Here is a 19,361-nt window from a genome sequence, read left to right on the forward strand (position 1 = left end):
CGAAAATCTCTGCTGAGCAAAAAGAACAAAAGGTTTGTCTCAGTTTTGCCAGAAAACATCTCGATGATCCCCAAGACTTTTGGGGAAAATACTCTGTGGACTGACGAGACAAAAATAACATTTTGGAAGGTGTGTCCCCCATTACATCTGGCGTAAAAGTAACACCGTATTTCAGAAAAAGAACATCATACCAACAGTAAAATATGGTGGTGGTAATGTGATGGTCTGGGGCTGTTTTGCTGCTCCAGGACCTGGAAGACTTGCTGTGATAAATGGAACCATGAATTCTGCTGTTTACCAAAAAATCCCGAAAAGAATATACGGCCATCTTTTCATGACCTCAAGCTGAAGCAAACCAGTCCACCTCTGAATGGCTGAAGAAAAAAATGAAGACTTTGGAGTGGCCTCATCAAAGTCCTGACCTGAATCCTATTGAGTTGCTGTGGCATGACCCTAAAAAGGTGGTTCATGCTCGAAAACCCTCCAATGTGGCTGAATTACAACAATTCTGCATAGATGAGTGAACCAGAATTCCTCCACAGCACAGTAACAGACACATTGCAAGTTACTGCAAACGCTTGCAGTTGTTGCTGCTAAAGGCGGCCCAGCCCATTATTAGGTTTGGGGGCAAACACTTGCACACAGGGCCATGTAGTTTTGGATTTTGTTTTCCCTCAATAATAAAAACCTTCATTTAAAATCTGCATGTTGTGTTGACTTGTGTTATCTTTTACTAATATTGAAATTAGTTTGATGATCTGAAACATTAAAGTGTGACAAACATGCAAAAAAAAAAAGAAATCAGGAAGGGGCAAACACTTTTTCACACCTGTGTGTGTGTGTGATGTTTATTTATATATACAGTGTGTATGTGTATGTATGTATATATATATATATATATATATAAAAAATATGCCTTGGGCATTTTCTCACTCATAAGTCACTGTGCATTGCAACTTGAAAAGTCTGGACTGAAATAACTCACTTAGCAAGTTGCATTCTCGCAGTGAAGAGCTAAAACATGTTTGCTCTGCATGAATGATAGCAACAATTTTTCAGGGGGGAAACACCAGCATTGCTGTATATGAGTATAATTTAAATCCTTTAACCTCAGAGAAGCAGAGCCAGCATCACCAGTATGTTCAGGATTGCATTTCAAAAATAGGAAAGACATTTCACCGTGTTGGTTTGTACAATCATCCCTCACCGCCAAGATGAGTTGCCACAGTGCTTTCGCTTCTCATTTAAAATGTACACAAACCTCAGATTTGTGAAGATTAATTGCCTTACAATGTTGTGCTTCAGCTGGCTTTTTCAAAAGTAGCTTTGAACCTGACATCAATATTGTAGGTCTCGCAGCATGTAGAAAAAGAAAAAACTGTCAAGCTGCACCTTGATCAATGATCAGACGCTTGAAATGACAGAATTTTGTAAATGTTAATTACTAAGTACAAATAGCCATCTGTAAACAGTTTATGCACAAGTTGATGAGATTCAGATCCACTACTTAAAAAAGCAGTGTGTATCCTACAGAAGACAGTGATGTGTACAGTGACAATACACACAAATCCGTGTGTATATCCAGACTCATTGGGGGTGTAGAGAAAGAATCTCTCAAAAGCTGGGTCTTACATACAGGTTATCGCTGACTTACAGATGTTCACAGCAGCACAGAAGATGTAATAAAAGGTAGCAGTGTCTCACCGGAGCAGTAGAATTGGATTAGTGGTGAAGAAGGAACTCAGCAATGATTCAGTGTTTGCTTCCATTCTTATCTCCGACATGACCGTTTATAAAACTTTGTGTTCAAGAAAATGGCTTTTTCAATTTCTCATAAGAAGAGAAAAGCTTTTATCATAGTTGCTGTAAACAAACCAGCAAATAGTGCAAGTTAAAAAACAGGAAGTAAAACGGTTACTGAGAGATCAGTGTAACACTAAAGAGAATCCAACTTCCTTACAAAATAAAAAAAACCCAATTAAAAAAAAAGACCTTGGCCATATTAACTGAACTAATTCACTAATGGATTAAAAAAAAAAAATCACTTTCTGGGACAGGCCTTCACTTTTATTACTAAATGAGCTTTTAAAATCTGTGAAAGACCTCACTCGAAACACATTACAAGTTCTTCACTGATCAATAAAGTCTTTAGCTCATTGTTTGCAAGTTGTCTCTGAAAGAGCTCACAGGGCAACATAATTCCTTTCACAGTCATTACTGCGATCAGTTGGTTTGAAAAACTCGGTCCGGTTTGCAAAAAATCTGAGTTACAGATGATGAGTTCTTAAGGCATTCTCTCTTCTTCCTCCACCTGTTCATTGGTTGAACCCGGTGGTCCTGCCCACCACAGAACGAGCCCATTGTCCTCTCTGATGTCGCTGGATGTCATCATCCTGCTCTCCTCAACGTCTGAGTCATCGCTGTCTCCAGGCCATGGAAACTGACGCTGACCGCTGCAGGACGCCACTAATGGCATAAAAGGATGGAGACTGTGGGGGGAAACACAAAACGAAGGTTTATACACCCTAAGGGTTTCAGTGGTGCATATTTCTAAAGTTCGAACAAACGTGTCTCTTGTTAATATTTGTTAAAGTTCTATGCATTTGGTCTATTTGGTAGTTGTCAGTCAAATAGCGAGAAAATAAATAGTTATTATATAAACACAAAAACCCAACGAATCGGGATAAAGAGCTAACTATGCTTGTTGATAACCTCTGACCTCTTGTATTTAAATGTTACCATTTTCTATACATTTCTGCAATATTTCTGCAAACAACCTGAATTTACCACCAATACATACACTAGTACAGTGGTCCCCAACCCCCGGGTCAATTGGTACCAGGCCGCACAAAATGAATACATAACTTACATTACTTCTGTTTTTTTTTTTTTCTGAATCTGAACGATGTTTTATTTTGGAAAATTAATGGATTCTTTCTGCCACATCTGTCTATGACGTACTCTTGATGCATGTGATGATGTCTCGGTCACATGTCTTACCTCCATCCCTACCTTCTTAAAGGGGCTGCTCCGGCCGCTAACACACAATACATTACCGCTAAATTAAAACCCCCAAGCGAGCAAAATGAACAAAAAAACACCACAGTGGATTCACGTTTATTAGTATATTTAGAAAATACCAGTTTTTATGCCCGTCGTGTCATTTTATTTTGTTGTATTTATACGCTAAACCTTAAAGGCCGGTCCGTGAAAATATTGTCTGACATTAAACTGGTCCGTGGCGAATAAAGATGGGGGACCGCTGTACTAGTGGACTAATTTCCTGTCCTGCTGAAATTGTGTGCAATATCACAGTCAAAAACGCCACGTCTGAACCATCTGAACAAAGTGCTTTTAGATTCCAACAAAAGAAAACAAAGCCTTTGGGATTGCACAGAATTTTTCTACATGATCAAGTATAGCTTGAGAAGTGCGATTCTGGTGATACCTGATGCCATTAGTGCAGTCTGCGTGAGCCTGAAACTGGAGCGCAGGCGGGAGCACTTCTTCATTACCATCAGGATTTGCTGTGAGCGTGTCCCATACTGACATCGCTCCCCCTGTGTCTCCACTCACAAGGTACCGGCCAGACCTGCACCAAACACGCAAGACTCAAGATACAACAGCAGCTAATAGGATATCTGAAGCACATGCATTGATGTTTTCCCGGTGCTGTAACTTACGGATCTAGGTCGAAGTAAATGCGCTGGTTAGTGTTGACATTTCTGGTTACTGAGAACAGAACCTGACCAGGATCTCTGAGATCCCAACACAGGATCTCTTGATCCTGTGAACACACATAGTTCGGTTTTAGGCTTTTATCCAAATACAGTTCAAATGCAATCAGAATTGATTCTCACCTGAAGTTCAGTGTACAGTGAGATGTCATTTCATGATATCAGTATACATCATTATTCCATAATCTACATTGCCAATTCATTAGACACTAAATATTTGTACTAGATCACCAAAAACGACTAATTTATGGCACCTCGTGTGTGTGGACTCTTGTGTATATTAGCGCCAATTTCTCTGCGTGCACACGAGCACTAAACACCATCATCCATCATTAGGCTCATCTACCCCGACTCTCACACCCACCTTGCGGGCACCCGTGTACAGGTGGTTGCCATCCGGTGAGAAGAGTAGGTGTGTGACTCCACCATGGTGACGTTGGGGCAAAAGAGACAACATTGATCCGTCCTCACATGAGTACAGGCCCACTGTCCGTGAATATGAACCACAAGCGTACACTGGCTGAGACGGATTAAATGCTATGCAGGAGATTATACCATTCTGTCCCTGTTTCTTCACTAAGACAGGAAAAAATATACAGACAGGCACAACAAAGAGAGAGAGAGAGAGAGAGAGAGAGAGAGAGAGAGAGAGAATGGAGAAATATAATCATTACAGCATAAAAAAAAACTTTATAACACTGCTTTTCATTGCGATCATGTTCCTCTTTTAAAGCCCATAACAAGCACATCAACCCCTGCCTGCTAAATTATTAGTTTAACTTTTGTAGACTAGAATCCTAATTTGGCTCCAGAGCAAAATAATTACAAACAGATCATTTCATTTCATCTCCGGCACAGCAGGTCATTTTCTTATGCACTTCATACACGGAAGGGAGTGAAGGCACTTTGAAGAGTAGCGTGATTTCTCACCAACAGTAGGCCTCTGCTCACAATTCCGGCCAGGGCGGTCTGTGTAGAACACCCTGACTGTCTTATCAAATCCGCAGTAGAGCTGTGAGCCATCCGGAGAGAAACACAGCGAATGGGCCGCAGTGAGTTCATCCAGGTGGTTGTAGGGTCGAAACGTTGCACGGAGGTTACCATAGAAAGCATCCCATATGTGGACTGGGTTGTCACGGCTACTGCTTGCGATGCTGGAAGAGGACAGAGAGGCGGGATAACTTCAGAAATCTTACGAGGAACAATTAGTGAGCTGCTATCATAAGCCTATTAGTTAAAGGAAAAATTCACAGCTGTGCAGGCAATTAAGTCCATTTTGTTCTATTTCACCCCACGTTGTTCCATTTGCTTAAGAAGCAGAAACCTAAATAGTCAGAAATGCAGAAGGTTTAAATACAGCACATTTCACTATAGCGTAATTACACAGCCGTCCATGCGAGAAACCGTATTCTCTTCTCTCATCATGCCGTTTGTTCCTGCTTGGGGAAAAAGAAACAATTATGGCTGTGCACTTTTGCAGTTTTGGCTGGACCGCTTCCCAGAAAGCAAAACAAAGCAGATCCGCTTGATCGTCTCTAAGGGAGGCTTACATTCTTTGCCTTCTGAATATGAGGGAGAGATCATACTTCAGGAGCCGAGATGGAAGAAGAAACAAAAAGAAATCTGTGGTGATTCCCGGGAAGGCGCAGTCAATGCTAGAGGCCTGTGTTAATGGCAAATCCCACTTTAGATTACAATTCTCCGAATGTTTCAGCAGCTTCCCCAGCATGTGTGCATGAGATCAGCACTCACAATCACGGCTAAATGTTTCCATGGTTTTCCTTTCTCTCATTCCCGCTGGCAGCCTGAACAAACTTCAGAGGCAGAGCATTGTTTTGAGAAGCTCAGCGCTCAGGTTTGATCTCTACTGGTCTTCTCCTTTGAGTGCGTCTTCCTCCTGCTCTCCTCTTCATCGTTACATCTTCATTCTGCCTGCGATCTCATCCTTGACCTCATCACCCCTAGTTTTTTGTTGCCACAGGGTGACTGTATTCATGCAGTGTGTTTGATCAGACAATTGAGTAAGTATGTGAGAGCGTGGTGGGGGGACGGGGCGGGGGGACGGGGGACGGGGTAATGCAGCTAACAAGCCCCCCTTCAGCAGCATTACAGCCAGCGCCTGTGACAACAGGAATCTCCTTGGAGACAGCTGGCCTGCATTGATGTTGGCCACTCTGCATTCAAAAAAAATAATGAGGCTGTTGGGACACTTATTCGTGCACAATAACGATGCTCAATAAAAAGGGAGATGCTGTATGAGACCAAGGGTGATGGAAATGGCTGAAGAGGGAAGATAAGAGACCACTTAGATTTTTCATAATCACCTCCAGCAGCACTGTGGCCTGCCACACATGTCCAATGATGCAAGCAGAGGTTAGATTAGTGATGAAAAGTTTCTCCTTTTTTTCCCCTCAATCTCTCTAGTGAGGCATTGAATTTCAAAGAGCATCTACAAAAAAATATAAAATCAGGGCAGCTGAGGGACACATGATTTGGCAGACGGGCAGATAAGAGTCATGAATTCTGGACTAGCAATAAGACATCTGGAATTATATGGTACACCAGGCTGCTTTGTGAATGAAATATGAAACACCACTGGGAGACCTCTGCAATGTCAAATTGACGCTCGCGTGATGAACAACACACGTTTCTCAAAATATACAGTCTCTTACAACATGCTGAACCTGCAGACTTTCTCCTTTTAGCCGTAAAAAGAGTTAAAAGTTTCCAGATCTTTTTTTTCCCACCCCATGCCATAAAGTGTAAATGACAAGACAATTATAGGGAGTGGACGAGTGGGAAGTAATTATGCAAAGCTACAGAGGGGCGACAGATTAAAGGAAAAGCTGACACTGTTTTTGTCAGCGTGACTGCAAATCAATACAAAGTTCTTCTGTGTGTTCACCTTTTTCCTATAAGGAAACATTTCTATTCTGATGGTTGGGGTTTCTTTCACTATGATAGATGCTTAATGTGTACTGCTTCTCTTGATCGTACATCGGTCAATAAAAGACTGCCATGGCAATGATTATGGCGCATAAATTAATCTAGATCAATTCCAGATTGTGTACCTAGCTCATTTTATCTGCATCTCAATATTTCCTACTGCAAAATTGACAGATGAGGACATTTACTCACAAGCAGGTGTCTGGATCCAAAGAGCTCATCTTTGAAAACCAGCAGTAGTCATAAATGGTGTCTCCTTCACTCATTCTCAGCACAGGACTCTAGATATAGATAAACAGAGGAAAATCAATTATTATGGGCTTTAAGACTTCTAGGACATTATCCGCTCTTCAATCAACCGGTGCTGCAGACTAGCGGCCTGTTGCGTCAATACGCTTTTCCACCGAGATCGTTTCCGTTAACAACCTCAGAGTGTTTGAAAATCGATATTCACATCGACATGTGCTGCATGAGGTAAAGGCTACTGCGGCTGCTTAAATAACGCGTTTTCCAACAGGGTGGGCAGATGATACACTATACGCAGTGTATAGAACATCACATAAATGCATATTGCATTTGTCCCATGACAATGTTCCATGCGCATAATGAAAGACCGGCCTGAAAACTCAAAACATGTGGGGATTATTTGAACCCAAGTATCAGAAGTAAAAAGAGACACATGAGACTACTTCCTTACAATAAAATTCCAGATGATTATGTGGCATATAACAAAATTTTTCAGTCGTTCTGAAAATGTTTTCATATTTTACCACTAGAAGCTTGGTTTCCTTTTGATTATTATTTCAGTGAAGGTTTATTCTTTATGTGGTCCTGCCATGGCCACCTCTGGTTTGTTCATTCATGATCCAAATCGACATCTGGATTTCTGTAAAGCTGCTTTGCGGCGACGTGTACTTATGCAAGCACTACATAAATAAAATATATCTAAATTATGAAATATTCAAGCTGACTAAATCACATAGTGGTTCTTGGTGTGGTAAATGTTACAGTGACTTTCTAATATAAGTATTTATGCTGCAGGATATCTGCAGTAATATACAACAGGGCACAGAGCCAGCGCTCTGGTGAGCAGTGCTAATAATCAGTGGTGGGGAACAAGGCTAGAATTAAAAATGTATTAATAAAATGCTGCACATTTTGAGTAATAAACCCATACCAGGAACAAATTCCTGACTTTTACTTAGTAAGTATAAAAGCTCTGGATGCCAATGTGCACTGCTTTGCATTCTTCAACCCTGCAATGATAGACTACTGATTAAATTAAATTCCAAACTGATATAACAGTACTCCATATCATCATTGCTGATTAGGCTCTGGTTCTAAATAAAACAGTGTCAAAATCTAAAAAAAAAATGATGCTGCTATGGTTCTGAGGCTGACCATCTCAGAGAGCAGATCCCAGCTGCTGCTGTAGAGCTCAGGCGGGAGATTATACACACGCAGCACATTATCTGCACTGTTCGAAAGGATACAGGAACCATCTGGAGCCCTGAGAGACAGAGACAGAATGGAAGAAAAAAAAAAATAAAGAGAAAGAGAGAGAGATAAAAGATAGAGACAGTGTGTTAGGACTAGGTTCATATACAAGGCACTTTGAATGAAATGTGAATCAGCCAACATGACGTCACCATCCTAAGGCTATGCTGCACTAGTTTTCATTCATACTCCTAAATCATTGATGGCTAATCTGAAAGACATTGCTACCTGAAAAGTAATCAGTAATCACCAGATAACATCTTCACGATCACATAAGTCCCTTCACAAGCAGAATTATTACTTATGTAGAAACCAATTCTAAACATAGTTTGACCCCAAATCATTGCTACACATAATCAATGCTACACATTGTTTAATCCCCATTTTGATACTGACTGGGGATCAAACTAATATTTCAAAGCAGAATGATGACCATTAAATTTCCCTTCTACAAATTAGTTTTGCTGATCTTAACATTGAACTAATGCTGGCTACACGTCACACTGACGGGGCATATACACGCGCCTCGTTATCAACAGTAAATTCAGCAATATGCGTGTGCATAAATTTGGTTCTGATTCTTAGTTTAGGCTGCATATATACATTTGAAATGAGCAGCCTGAGTGAATTCATCTGGACTGATGAGAATCTAACGCATGAAAAACAGAGTAAACTATTCTCCTAGATATACAGGCAACAATGAAAATGAATACACCAGGGTGTAATTTAAAGGAATGTACATTTAGAAATGGAACTAATGAAGTTTGGGAGACATTTGTTAGTGTTTTTATGCATGATAAAAAAAAAAAAAATCATCTAGGCAGATTTTCCCAAAAGCGTCACAGCGTATAGATCATGGTTAACTGGTACCAGGGGCACTACATTAAACACACTCTCTACCAGCTAAGTGATTTAGTTATATGGTTATTATGATCTAGTGTCGCATTGGGCGTGATGCTTGTACTGCAGTCCAATTACAGAATTCCAGTGAAAGGCAATATGTATGTAGCACAAGGGTATAAAAGCTTCGCAATATGAGAAACAGTGAAAATCTTCTGCTTGTTACTGTGTATATCTTAACACTTTGCTCACCATTTGCAGCCTTTGAGGTAGTTCTCTGGAGTCTGTGTGTATTCTGCCCAAGAGCCTGTCAGCATCTGGAGGTTCTGACTGAAATCCAGGCCCAGGCTGAATTCATATAAGAACAACCATAGGTCAAAAATATTACGTGATGACTTTTTTTTAATACACAAGCTATATTTCACTAGGTTTCAAATGAAGGACAAAATGTACTTACTACTGATGTTGATACTCAGTGGGCTCAGTGTTTTCCTGCTCATCTCCACCATCATCTGCTCTACTCTCAGTCACTGTGATTGTCTCTTCATTTTCTTGCCACTCTTCATTTCGTTCCATCAGTTCTCCAGGTCTCGCTTCAGCATCTTCTGATTGAAGGAACACTGTAGAACAATTACAGGTTATTGCAGCGCACATGCAAGGGAATTTAATGCGTACAAAAACTATACAGCAGTTCAGGGAAATGTTGCTTACAGAATATTTTAGTAGAAGAATCCCTTTGATCACATGTCGAGAAGAAATGACTATTTATTGGAAAATGAATGAAATTGCACACATAGTTAACTAATTATAGTCTGTAAATGTTGTCCGTTTGTTTTCGTTACAGTTTCAAAAAGCGAACAGAACTCATCACTCATTACTTCTCAATCCATTTCACCATCATTTATTTATTTTTATTTATACTTGACCATATTATACTGTTTACATGCTGGTTTTTTTTACACCTCTTGACTGCTGCTACTGCTGTTTTTTGCACTGAAATGTGTTTGTTTATATATACGCTCAGTTATAGTTTTTATAGTTCTCTTTGCACAGTATTGTATATTCAGAGTATACAGTGGGTTTACTGGTCAGCGCTATCTTGTGTTATGTGGATTGTCTTGTGTTGTCTGTACTGTTTTTCGTCTGCACTGTTTGCACTAGATGCACTTTATGTAGCTTTATGTTTTGTGTTGTAGCTCTATGATGATGTTTAGTGTAGCACCAGGGTTCTGGAGGAACGTTGTCTCGTTTTTACTGTGTACTATGTATCACTGTGTGTAGTAAAAATGACAATAAAAGCCTCTTGACTTGACTTGTATTGTCTTGAAAGTTCATCAAACAAAGTCAAACAAACAGAAAACATGTAGAACGATTTCGGTTATACATAAAAAAAAAACAAACGCTGAATTAAAGCAGTAATTTATTTTGTACTAAGTGATGCCATTATGTAGTCCGAAAAAAGCTGGATGAGCAGAATTCAAATATATTTTGCTAAATGCACACAATTCTGTGATTACACATATCAAGTGAAGCTAATTAAAATATTCAAACGTCACAAAAATGTAATTGGAGTCACATCAAACTAATTAACATAACTGAATTGACAAAAAGAGGGAGACACACAGTAATGTCACCTTTATCTTGGATTTCATCAGCATCCCGACCATCACTAACTCCTGTTAGTGTCTCAATGCATGTATTGGGCGGACCAAACTCTATCTCCATTCCTTCACTGAGAGGCAGCTGTTTGAAAGCAGACTGACTCGTCTCTTCAGTGCAGGCTGGAGGAAGCTCAGCATAAACTGGTTCATCAGCGTCTGCCTTCTGTCCTGTTTCTTCTAAACTAGCTGCACCACTGCAGGTTCCAAGTTCAGACATGCTCGCACCTCTATGGCAGTCTCTATGTATAGAAGTGCGTGTAGGAAAGACCTCCAGGAAGTGTTTGGTTTGTGTGTCACTATCACACTCGGCTAGAAGATCGGGCCATCAGGGTAATGTTTCTGGGGAGTTCTGAAGACAAATAAAGAATGTAATCAAAGGACATTATACACAAATAGAATAAAAATGTGTAAGCCAACAACTGACCTCAAGACAATTTGCAAAGTGAAAACATACAACAATCCGGTAGAATATCTATATGACAAAAACCCAAATGCTCACAATCTGGTTTTGGTATAAATGCACATGAACACTGTAGCTGAAATACTGACATAATATGTTAAAAAAAAAAAAAAGTGTAATATTAATCTTAAATAGGGACAAACTTACACTTATAAGGAACATTTTATTCGTTTTTAATCGCCACATTATCTGTGTAAAGCTGCTTTGAGACAATGTTTATTGTTAAAAGCGCTATACAAGTATTGAATTAAATACTACTACTCAGGGTATGGTAATACAAGAAATGAAAGTATATACGGTTAGAACAAGGTTTCTACCCCATATATATATATATATATATATATATATATATATATATATATATATATATATATATATATATATATATAAGGGGTGGGAGAAAAAATCGATTCACCAAACTATCGCGATTCTTTTTAAAACGATTTTGAGATCGATTTGTTTACCTCAGAATCGATATACTGTATATTTAATTATTTTTCTTTTCCAGAGTGGTGGTGGGAAGACGTTACCGCTTTTATTCCAACAGAGGGCAAAACGCATTTTATTGTTGTCTGTATTAGATGACGTCCTATCTGCCTAGCTGCTTTTAAGCTGGCGCGAGAAAGCAAAACCATGGCAGAGGCAGGGGAGTAAACCTCTATAATAATTGTTTAACGGATAAAGACCCTGCTTTAGTCACAAACAATGCGTCTAATATGGTTATCGCTTATATATATATATATATATATATATATATATATATATATATATATATATATATATATATATATATATATATATATATATATATATATATATATATATACACACACACACACACACACACACACACACACACACACATATATACATACATACATATATATATATATATATATATATATATATATATATATATATATATATATACGCACACACATACACACTTTTTTGTGAAGAAACAGAACAGATTTGTGTTTTATAAAAAATCTACAAAAAGAGAGAAAGTTTCAAGACGTATAATTACATACAGTATTGTGTATCCAGGAGCAGAAAAGCAGAACCACCGGGAAAAAGGTTGATCCTCTCGGTCTTTAGAGCTGATCTAAAGCAGGCAGTGTTTCACATCTGGCAGTGGTTTCACAGAGATGTCAGAAAGAATAACGTGAAGAATATTAATTACATCTCAGAGGATTTAAGGAGACAGAAGACAGTCCAATCTTCAAGTTTCAACTTTCAAGCTTCGAAGGACAAACGGGTTTTTTTTTTAGAGAACATCACAATCACATGGAAATGTCAACTAACTGTTTAACTATTTGCCCAGAGTTCAGGGTTCTGTACTTTTGCAATGAACTAAATATTATTTACAATCCCATAACTGAGGAAAGAAACGCGAATTCCATGTATCTCATGTATACAACCAGGATGAAAGATGCTCTTGCAGTTCTCTCGCCCGCATCTATAAAGTATTCAACTGTTTCTTCCACACCAACTTGTGAATGAAATAAAATGGGAGTAAAAGAAATACAAATTTAACGTCACCTGCTCGAATTTTTTGTCACGACCTGCTATCCATCACTTTCCTCCTACTGACCTCCTACCAGCTGTGTTACAGGCACAACCACAAAGCTTCTGTCTATATATCTTCAACTCGAGTCAATAATATCTCACCCCCATGTCGCGTGTTTACACTCACAGTGCGCCGCCATTATTAGAACCGAAAGTGCGGTACAAATCTCGCGAGATTTGCGTTATTTGGGGAAAAAAATATGCAATACCCGGTTTGTCCACAAGATGGAATAAACTGGAAACAAGTCAGCTACAGTGAAGTGCTTTCTTGATACAGCATTTATTTACACCGGAAGTGTAGGAAATAACATCCATTACATGTAGCTGACGGAATTAATTAGCTCATAAATCTACACTATTATGCAACTTGAGTTCATCATTTACTAATTCAAATACCAAAAAAGGAAAACCAAACACATGCACTTAACTAAACTGGTTCATTACCAACCACTGTTTGTTTTTGTCTTTTTTTTCATGTAAGTTCTTTATCGAAATAAACCAAAATATTGATTTAAAGTATTCTAAAGTATCTGAATATACAGCCCTTCAGTAAGGCCAATACTATTGCGAAACAATATATAAATAAAACGGAATAAAAAGTCAAACGTTTTTGTAATTTTTGTCACATTGCACGGCAATGGATAAGCATAAACCCTAGTTCCTTATGGAAATAACCCCACAAAAGATAGTAGACCTTCACCAGGACTAATAGACAACTGTAAATATGAACAAGAATAATATAAGGTACACAGAATTCAAATCTTCATATTTTTGAGTGATCAATAACACTAGAACATGGGACTGACAGGTTTCTCGCTGACCACTATTCCCTGGTAGACTAAATACTTAATCAGTTCATAGCTCTGAAGGTCTACTCTTTCCCAGATATGATCTCTGGGGCTTTTCTCTGGAAACTACATTAGTTCAAATAAAACATGGGAGAAAAGGCATTTTGGAAAAAAGGCATAAACAATAAAACAATTTGGAAAAAAGTATACTAATAAAAAGACGGTCAACCCAAGATTGAGCTTTTTGAAGATTATAAAACAAATGACTTGGTCTTTTCCCACTCTTTGACTGTCCAGATTGGGTCAGGAGTCTCAGGATCTTGTTCTTGGTAGGCAGGTGTAGAATCCGATTTGGCCTTCTGCTGTGTTGTAGCCTGCTCATCTGCAATTTTGTGTTTTTAGGTTTGTTATTTTTCTGCTCACCATGGTTGAAAAGCGTGCTTATTTACGTTACAGTAGACTTCCTCTCAGCTCAATTTAGTCGGGTCATTCTCTTCTGAAGTCTCTTAACAATGAACAATGTGTTTCAGCCTGGGGGTTTATCACACCGTTATGTGTAAAATGTTGACTAAAGATTTAGTGAAAATCCCAGATTAGCAGTTTATTATATATTTAAACCAACCCATCTGATCCCAACAATCATACCTCAATTAAAGTCACAGAAAACATTTTCATAGTCTGATGTTCATTGTAAATATTGCATGAATGAGCAATCAAATTTTGTTTTTGAACTCGAACCACAATGTATTTAATGTATAGCAAAAAAACTCAAGAATTGGTCTGACATTTTGATACCTTCAGATGGGACTGATGAGTAAGAAGCTGTAACTGTTGATTATAAAAGTCATAAAAAAATGTTTTTCACAGTTTTGTCTGATAAAGTGCAAACAAGCTTTTAGACTACTATTTTAATACGAAACCTTTTAGTTAAGATATTATTTGCCTTTTGAGTTGCTGTTGTCTGCAAATTCAACCATATGGCTTCAGTGGTGAGATAATCAAGGACATAAGCAAGCCCATTTCCTGTTCGGCTTCCTTGAATGCTAGAAATCATCATGCTGCTGAAAAGTTTAGTGCTCAACTTATTTCATTTTATAAACTGAGGACATTATGTTCATCTCCAAATTAGCTTGGCACATCCAACAAACATCCATATTTCATGTTCTGCTTCTTTAACTGTCAAGGGTGGTGAAACGACAGACCGTTGAGACTTTGCTTAATGCACCATTGTTTTTGTAAGCATTGTCTGCTTTCAGCAGTGTTTCTCTATTAACATCCAGTTCTCCAATATTTCTGGGATATTCAGGTATGTTTGCAGACATATCATGGACCTTTAAACATAAACTATTTGTACATGGTGCTGCCAAATGTGTGTTCTAGAACTTTCAGTGGGCTGTAAAGTCTATCTAATTTGTGGTACTCAGTATATATAGCCTCAGTTCACAGAGGTCACACCGGCCATGCCAATTGTTCAAGAATGACAAAGATAATACTACATGTAATTCTATCTATCTAAAACATTTAAATACATTTATATATTTTATAAATGTTTGTTAAAAAAAAGTTGCAGCTCAGCAAGTAATAATGCACCACCAATAAGACCGTGACAGTCATTATCTGATTCACAACAACCACATTATAAATGTTTTGCATTAGTAAATAATTATATAATTTAATTGCTCTGAAATCAAACAAAATCCAGTTTGTTTACAGAAATCTGTAAACAGAAGTGCTCTCATATATATATATATATATATATATATATATATATATATATATATATATATATATATATATATATATATAAATAAATCAAACATCATCCTTTATGAGAATCATTTATTAAGTATTCATATTTTCAAACGAAAAGCCCAAACTATTTACACTCTTATAATCTCTATGTTATCATTTTTTTCAGTAAGGTTTCACCGTTATCTGATTTTAAAAGTTTAGCTACAGGACAAACTTAACAATGGGAACAGGTAAATGGTTCGTTGCATCACCTCCACTACAAGTTACATGCAAATGATGTTAAAACAAGGAGATTCCTACTCAATACTGATCGTCTCCCATTGTAGCAAGACTATGGGAGTTGGGAAATATTTTAGAAAATCCGGAAATTCCTGCAGTCATTACTCAAGAGGAGGTTTGGAGGATGATTTTGTGTCAAATTATGATCAAAGCCCTCATGCGTACATGTACTTACATTTGTCCTTGGAAATAATGAGAGATCTTTAATGAACAGGAACACTCAGGCATGGTAAACTATCATTTCGATCAATCCCATCCTAAACTCATTAAGCTAGGATTTCATTCATTTCCACCAATAATAAAAGGGAATAATTTTCATTGCCCTTACAAACCAGAACTATTCTTTCACGTGAATCATTATGCCATTTTGCCATGTCATGTTAAATTGCACTGGCACTGTCTGCAGCTCAAACATTAATGACCAAAAAGGGCCACACAAGTTAAACAGTAATTTCAGTTGATTCCTATATAATCTACTACATAAGCCACTAATCAGTCCAAAATACAGCTTTAATACAATGCCTGATATATTTATATTTTTTTACCATGCTTCATCTTCTGTAACATAAATAATCCTTAAACTATTTAGTGAGAAATAGCCAGGTTCTATGCAAACTTGTTAATTTTAGGGCTGATGAGAGTTTTACACACACATCACACTCAATCCTCAACCAAAGCTCTGATTAAGTTAATGACTCATTTAGTTCAGGAAAAAACATGGGAGTAAAATCAAGTTAACTAAACATGTTAAACTTATTTTCTCTCCAAAGTACAGTTAAGGCATGTCCTAAAAAGGTAGGAGGAAAAAATGGAAAAAAACAAAAAAAAAAAAAATCACACAAAGAGGAAAACAGTATACAGTATATACAGTCTACATGGCAGCCAGAGGCCATGGGTATGAAGTCTTTGTTTGAATACGGTTTCATCAAGACAGCAGCTGAAGGAAGTGAAGTTTGCGTTTGATACTACATGATGACCATGCTTGCATGTGTGCTTAGCCGACCTCCACTTGCATTTGTGTGTGTTAGCCATGTATGCAAAAGGGTCTGTACAGGTAGTGACTGTCATAGTTCCAGAGTTCCAGTATCCTGCTCTCTGCATAGGCATGCAATGAGGGTGCTGATCACCTACTGAGGGTGCCAGCAAGCCAGAGTGGTACAGCACATTTATATCAGTGCAGTCACTTCACACCATTCTGAAAATGAGGTGACGTCTAAGGGCAGGTATCATCGGTGGTCTTACTCCGAGAATGAGAGAGAGAGAGAGAGAGAGAGGGAGAGAGAGAGAGATTAAAAGAAAAAGAATGAGAAAAGAAAGCCAGGAACTGTCCTTGTCAGAAGATCTGGTATACTGGTCTGCAATAAAGAACGACAAAGAAACAATTGTAAGTAACAAAACAATTTCTTTTTCACGACGGAAATGTGCATTCTAATTAGTGACATTACCGGACAGACAGTTCTGCTGCTGCGGTTTCAGGTGACTCCATGTTGAAGTTAATCCACAGCTGAGCAGAAGCTCTGTTTAAATTCTCGTCTACTCCTCAGTTATTCTACAGATTACGCTGGAATTGTCTCTGTTCATCAGCCATCAACAAGCAGTTTATAAAATGTTCTTTCCTGCATCTTGAGTGCATCCACAGGAAATCTCCAAAAGGCCGAACAAGGAGTAGAACATATTCCTCAACATTCAAAATGTCTGATGTCTTATTAGCCTACTTCATTGGTATATGTTCAAGATTATGTTCAGTCCGAAGAATTGCGGAGTTTAAAAAAAAAAAAAAAAAAAAATCACTTATGTACATTTTTTAATAAAGAGGGAACATCATGCCATGTTTAGGTTCTCACTAGAGGGGCTTTAGCTGGATTTGAAGTGTCCGGTCAGCCATGCTTCAACAGCACCCCCTGTCTTCCTCTATGTGTCCCCACAGGTTCCTCACAGTTTTGAGTGTGTGAAAAGTGCATAGTGAGAGCATTGAGGCAGTGATCGTTCGCTCGTTATCTTCAGAAGGACGACGTCGACTGCTTTGATACTCCCTTCGCCCATATGGAAAAGAAAGGCTAATAACAGTCCCCAGACGATGAGGACAGAGCTGAGGTCATGAATGTCCCTCATGTTCTTCTGTACTTTCCAGCACGTTGCAGACGTCCATTTTTTGTAATTTTTGTTTTTTTTCCATTCAACTTTTCTAAAACGAAATCAGTCTAGAGACCAGTTCTAGATACTTGGGGGAAGAAAACTCTTAAAGCATTAACAATCGCATTCGTGCATTTCAAGGTACCGAAAATAAATGGTCTGTGCTGTTTTTGATTTTTTTTCTTTTTTTCTTTTCCAGGAACACACCTTTTCCTCTGGATGAAAAAAAGTATATAAATCCACTGAAGAAAAAAAAAAAAATAGGCAAAAAGTAAACAAAAATTCAACAAATTCAGTAAACAAAATATGGTCAGCTTTATAATAACTGCTTGTCTCAGCACCCAATCCCCAAAGTCAAAAGTATGGAGACTTTCTGTATGCCACACCCATTTCACAACAAGGTGGTGGGACATGCTGTCATGTGATTACAACACCTCCTCACAAAATATTTCTGAATTGAGTAATCCCACCCTCCAAAAAAGGGGAAACACGCACCCACAAAAGTCCAAGTGTTTTTCTGTAAACAACCAAAACTCCAGTATGGAATAGATTTTTTTTTTTTCTATCATCATAGTCATAATGTTTATATGAACAGGATTGTAGAGGCAGTGTCTTCTGGTGGTAGTCGGCTTGATTCGCCATCTTCTTGCTGAATAGGCTTTTTATAAAAAGATACCTTTCACTCCATTCCAGTCTGACTACACTTCCATGTGTTGAATAAAAAAAAAAAAAAAAAACAACAAAAAAATAATCCGGCTTCACTGTTTTTTTGTTTTGTTTTTTTTTCACCTTTTTTTGGAATACATTCAAATATTTTTGTAAAAAAAAAAAAAAAAAAAAAAAAAAGACACGACACACTTCACATGGTGGCAATGAAACTAAAAACTACAGGAAAATGATTTCAAAAACAATAATAAAAAAAGTAGCAGCCCCAAGTGCTCGTTGTAGTCCAAATACTTTTAACTTGTGTATATATGTGTATAGTAGAGATACATATATGCCATAAAGAGTCAACAACAAACAAGTAACATTAGATGAACATTTGTGTGCACATTGTTGTGCACTTGCACAGTTTGATGGGATCTATATAAGCCAGTCAGTCACTTGCTCAAAAGTAAGAGAGTGGACAACAAGGCAATGTGAGCCACATCCCCCCCTCCCCAAAAAAAGTGGACAATCCTGTCAACGGACTATCCCCAGGCTACACTAGAAGAACTACAGAGAATGGTGTGCACAACGCACAAAGCTCTTGGTATATAAGCACGGGAGCGAGGTCTTATCTGAGACACGCTCCCAAAAAATAATGTCTCAATGGCAGCAATGAACTTCAACCACTCGCCCTTTTAAGTTCTTAGGCACATGTGTGGACAGAAACTCTCTTGCACACACGCACACATACAGACACATACTCATTCAAATGCTTGCATGCATACACAAATAACCTCAGGACTTGGCCCATAAGCCTACTAGAGGCACTGATAAGGGTGGTGGACAGAAGAGAGAGAGAGAGAGAAAAAAAACTGGAAAAAAAAAAAAAGAACACTTGCATGCAGAGCACTGCTAAGTATAAAAGAAGCTAAAGCTTTTTTTTCTGGTTGCATCTACAGCTTACGTATCCATCTGGGGATGAGGAAATGACAAAAACTAAAGGATGGGTTGTGCCATTGCCCTCTGTCCCCCTCAGTCAAATACACAAACA

At 38.2% G+C, this 19,361-nt stretch overlaps 1 protein-coding gene and 1 long non-coding RNA gene across 3 annotated transcripts; both read right to left on the reverse strand.

Moving 5' to 3' along the window:
• Window positions 1-1,751: 1,751 nt before the first annotated feature.
• Window positions 1,752-12,845, reverse strand: wrap53 (WD repeat containing, antisense to TP53). Of its 2 annotated transcripts, none has more exons than XM_046852799.1 (12): window positions 12,813-12,845; window positions 12,173-12,269; window positions 10,655-11,030; window positions 9,478-9,640; window positions 9,273-9,368; window positions 8,085-8,193; window positions 6,876-6,964; window positions 4,668-4,891; window positions 4,102-4,313; window positions 3,684-3,787; window positions 3,449-3,592; window positions 1,752-2,489 (listed from the first exon to the last, which is right to left on the reverse strand). In XM_046852799.1, the coding sequence occupies exons 3-12, from the start codon at window positions 10,896-10,898 to the stop codon at window positions 2,285-2,287; spliced, it is 1,590 nt and encodes a 529-aa protein (XP_046708755.1). In that variant the 5' UTR covers window positions 10,899-11,030; window positions 12,173-12,269; window positions 12,813-12,845; the 3' UTR covers window positions 1,752-2,284. The 2 variants fall into 2 exon arrangements, with proteins under 2 accessions (XP_046708755.1, XP_046708754.1); XM_046852798.1 differs by having other exon boundaries at window positions 12,684-12,818.
• Window positions 12,846-15,323: 2,478 nt separating this feature from the next.
• Window positions 15,324-18,393, reverse strand: LOC124386738. The gene is made up of 2 exons (XR_006926007.1): window positions 16,975-18,393; window positions 15,324-16,884 (listed from the first exon to the last, which is right to left on the reverse strand). It is a non-coding gene; the product is annotated as an uncharacterized LOC124386738 (long non-coding RNA).
• Window positions 18,394-19,361: the final 968 nt, after the last annotated feature.

The sequence above is a fragment of the Silurus meridionalis genome, chromosome 6 (assembly GCF_014805685.1).
Source record: "Silurus meridionalis isolate SWU-2019-XX chromosome 6, ASM1480568v1, whole genome shotgun sequence".
Lineage (NCBI taxonomy): Eukaryota > Metazoa > Chordata > Actinopteri > Siluriformes > Siluridae > Silurus > Silurus meridionalis.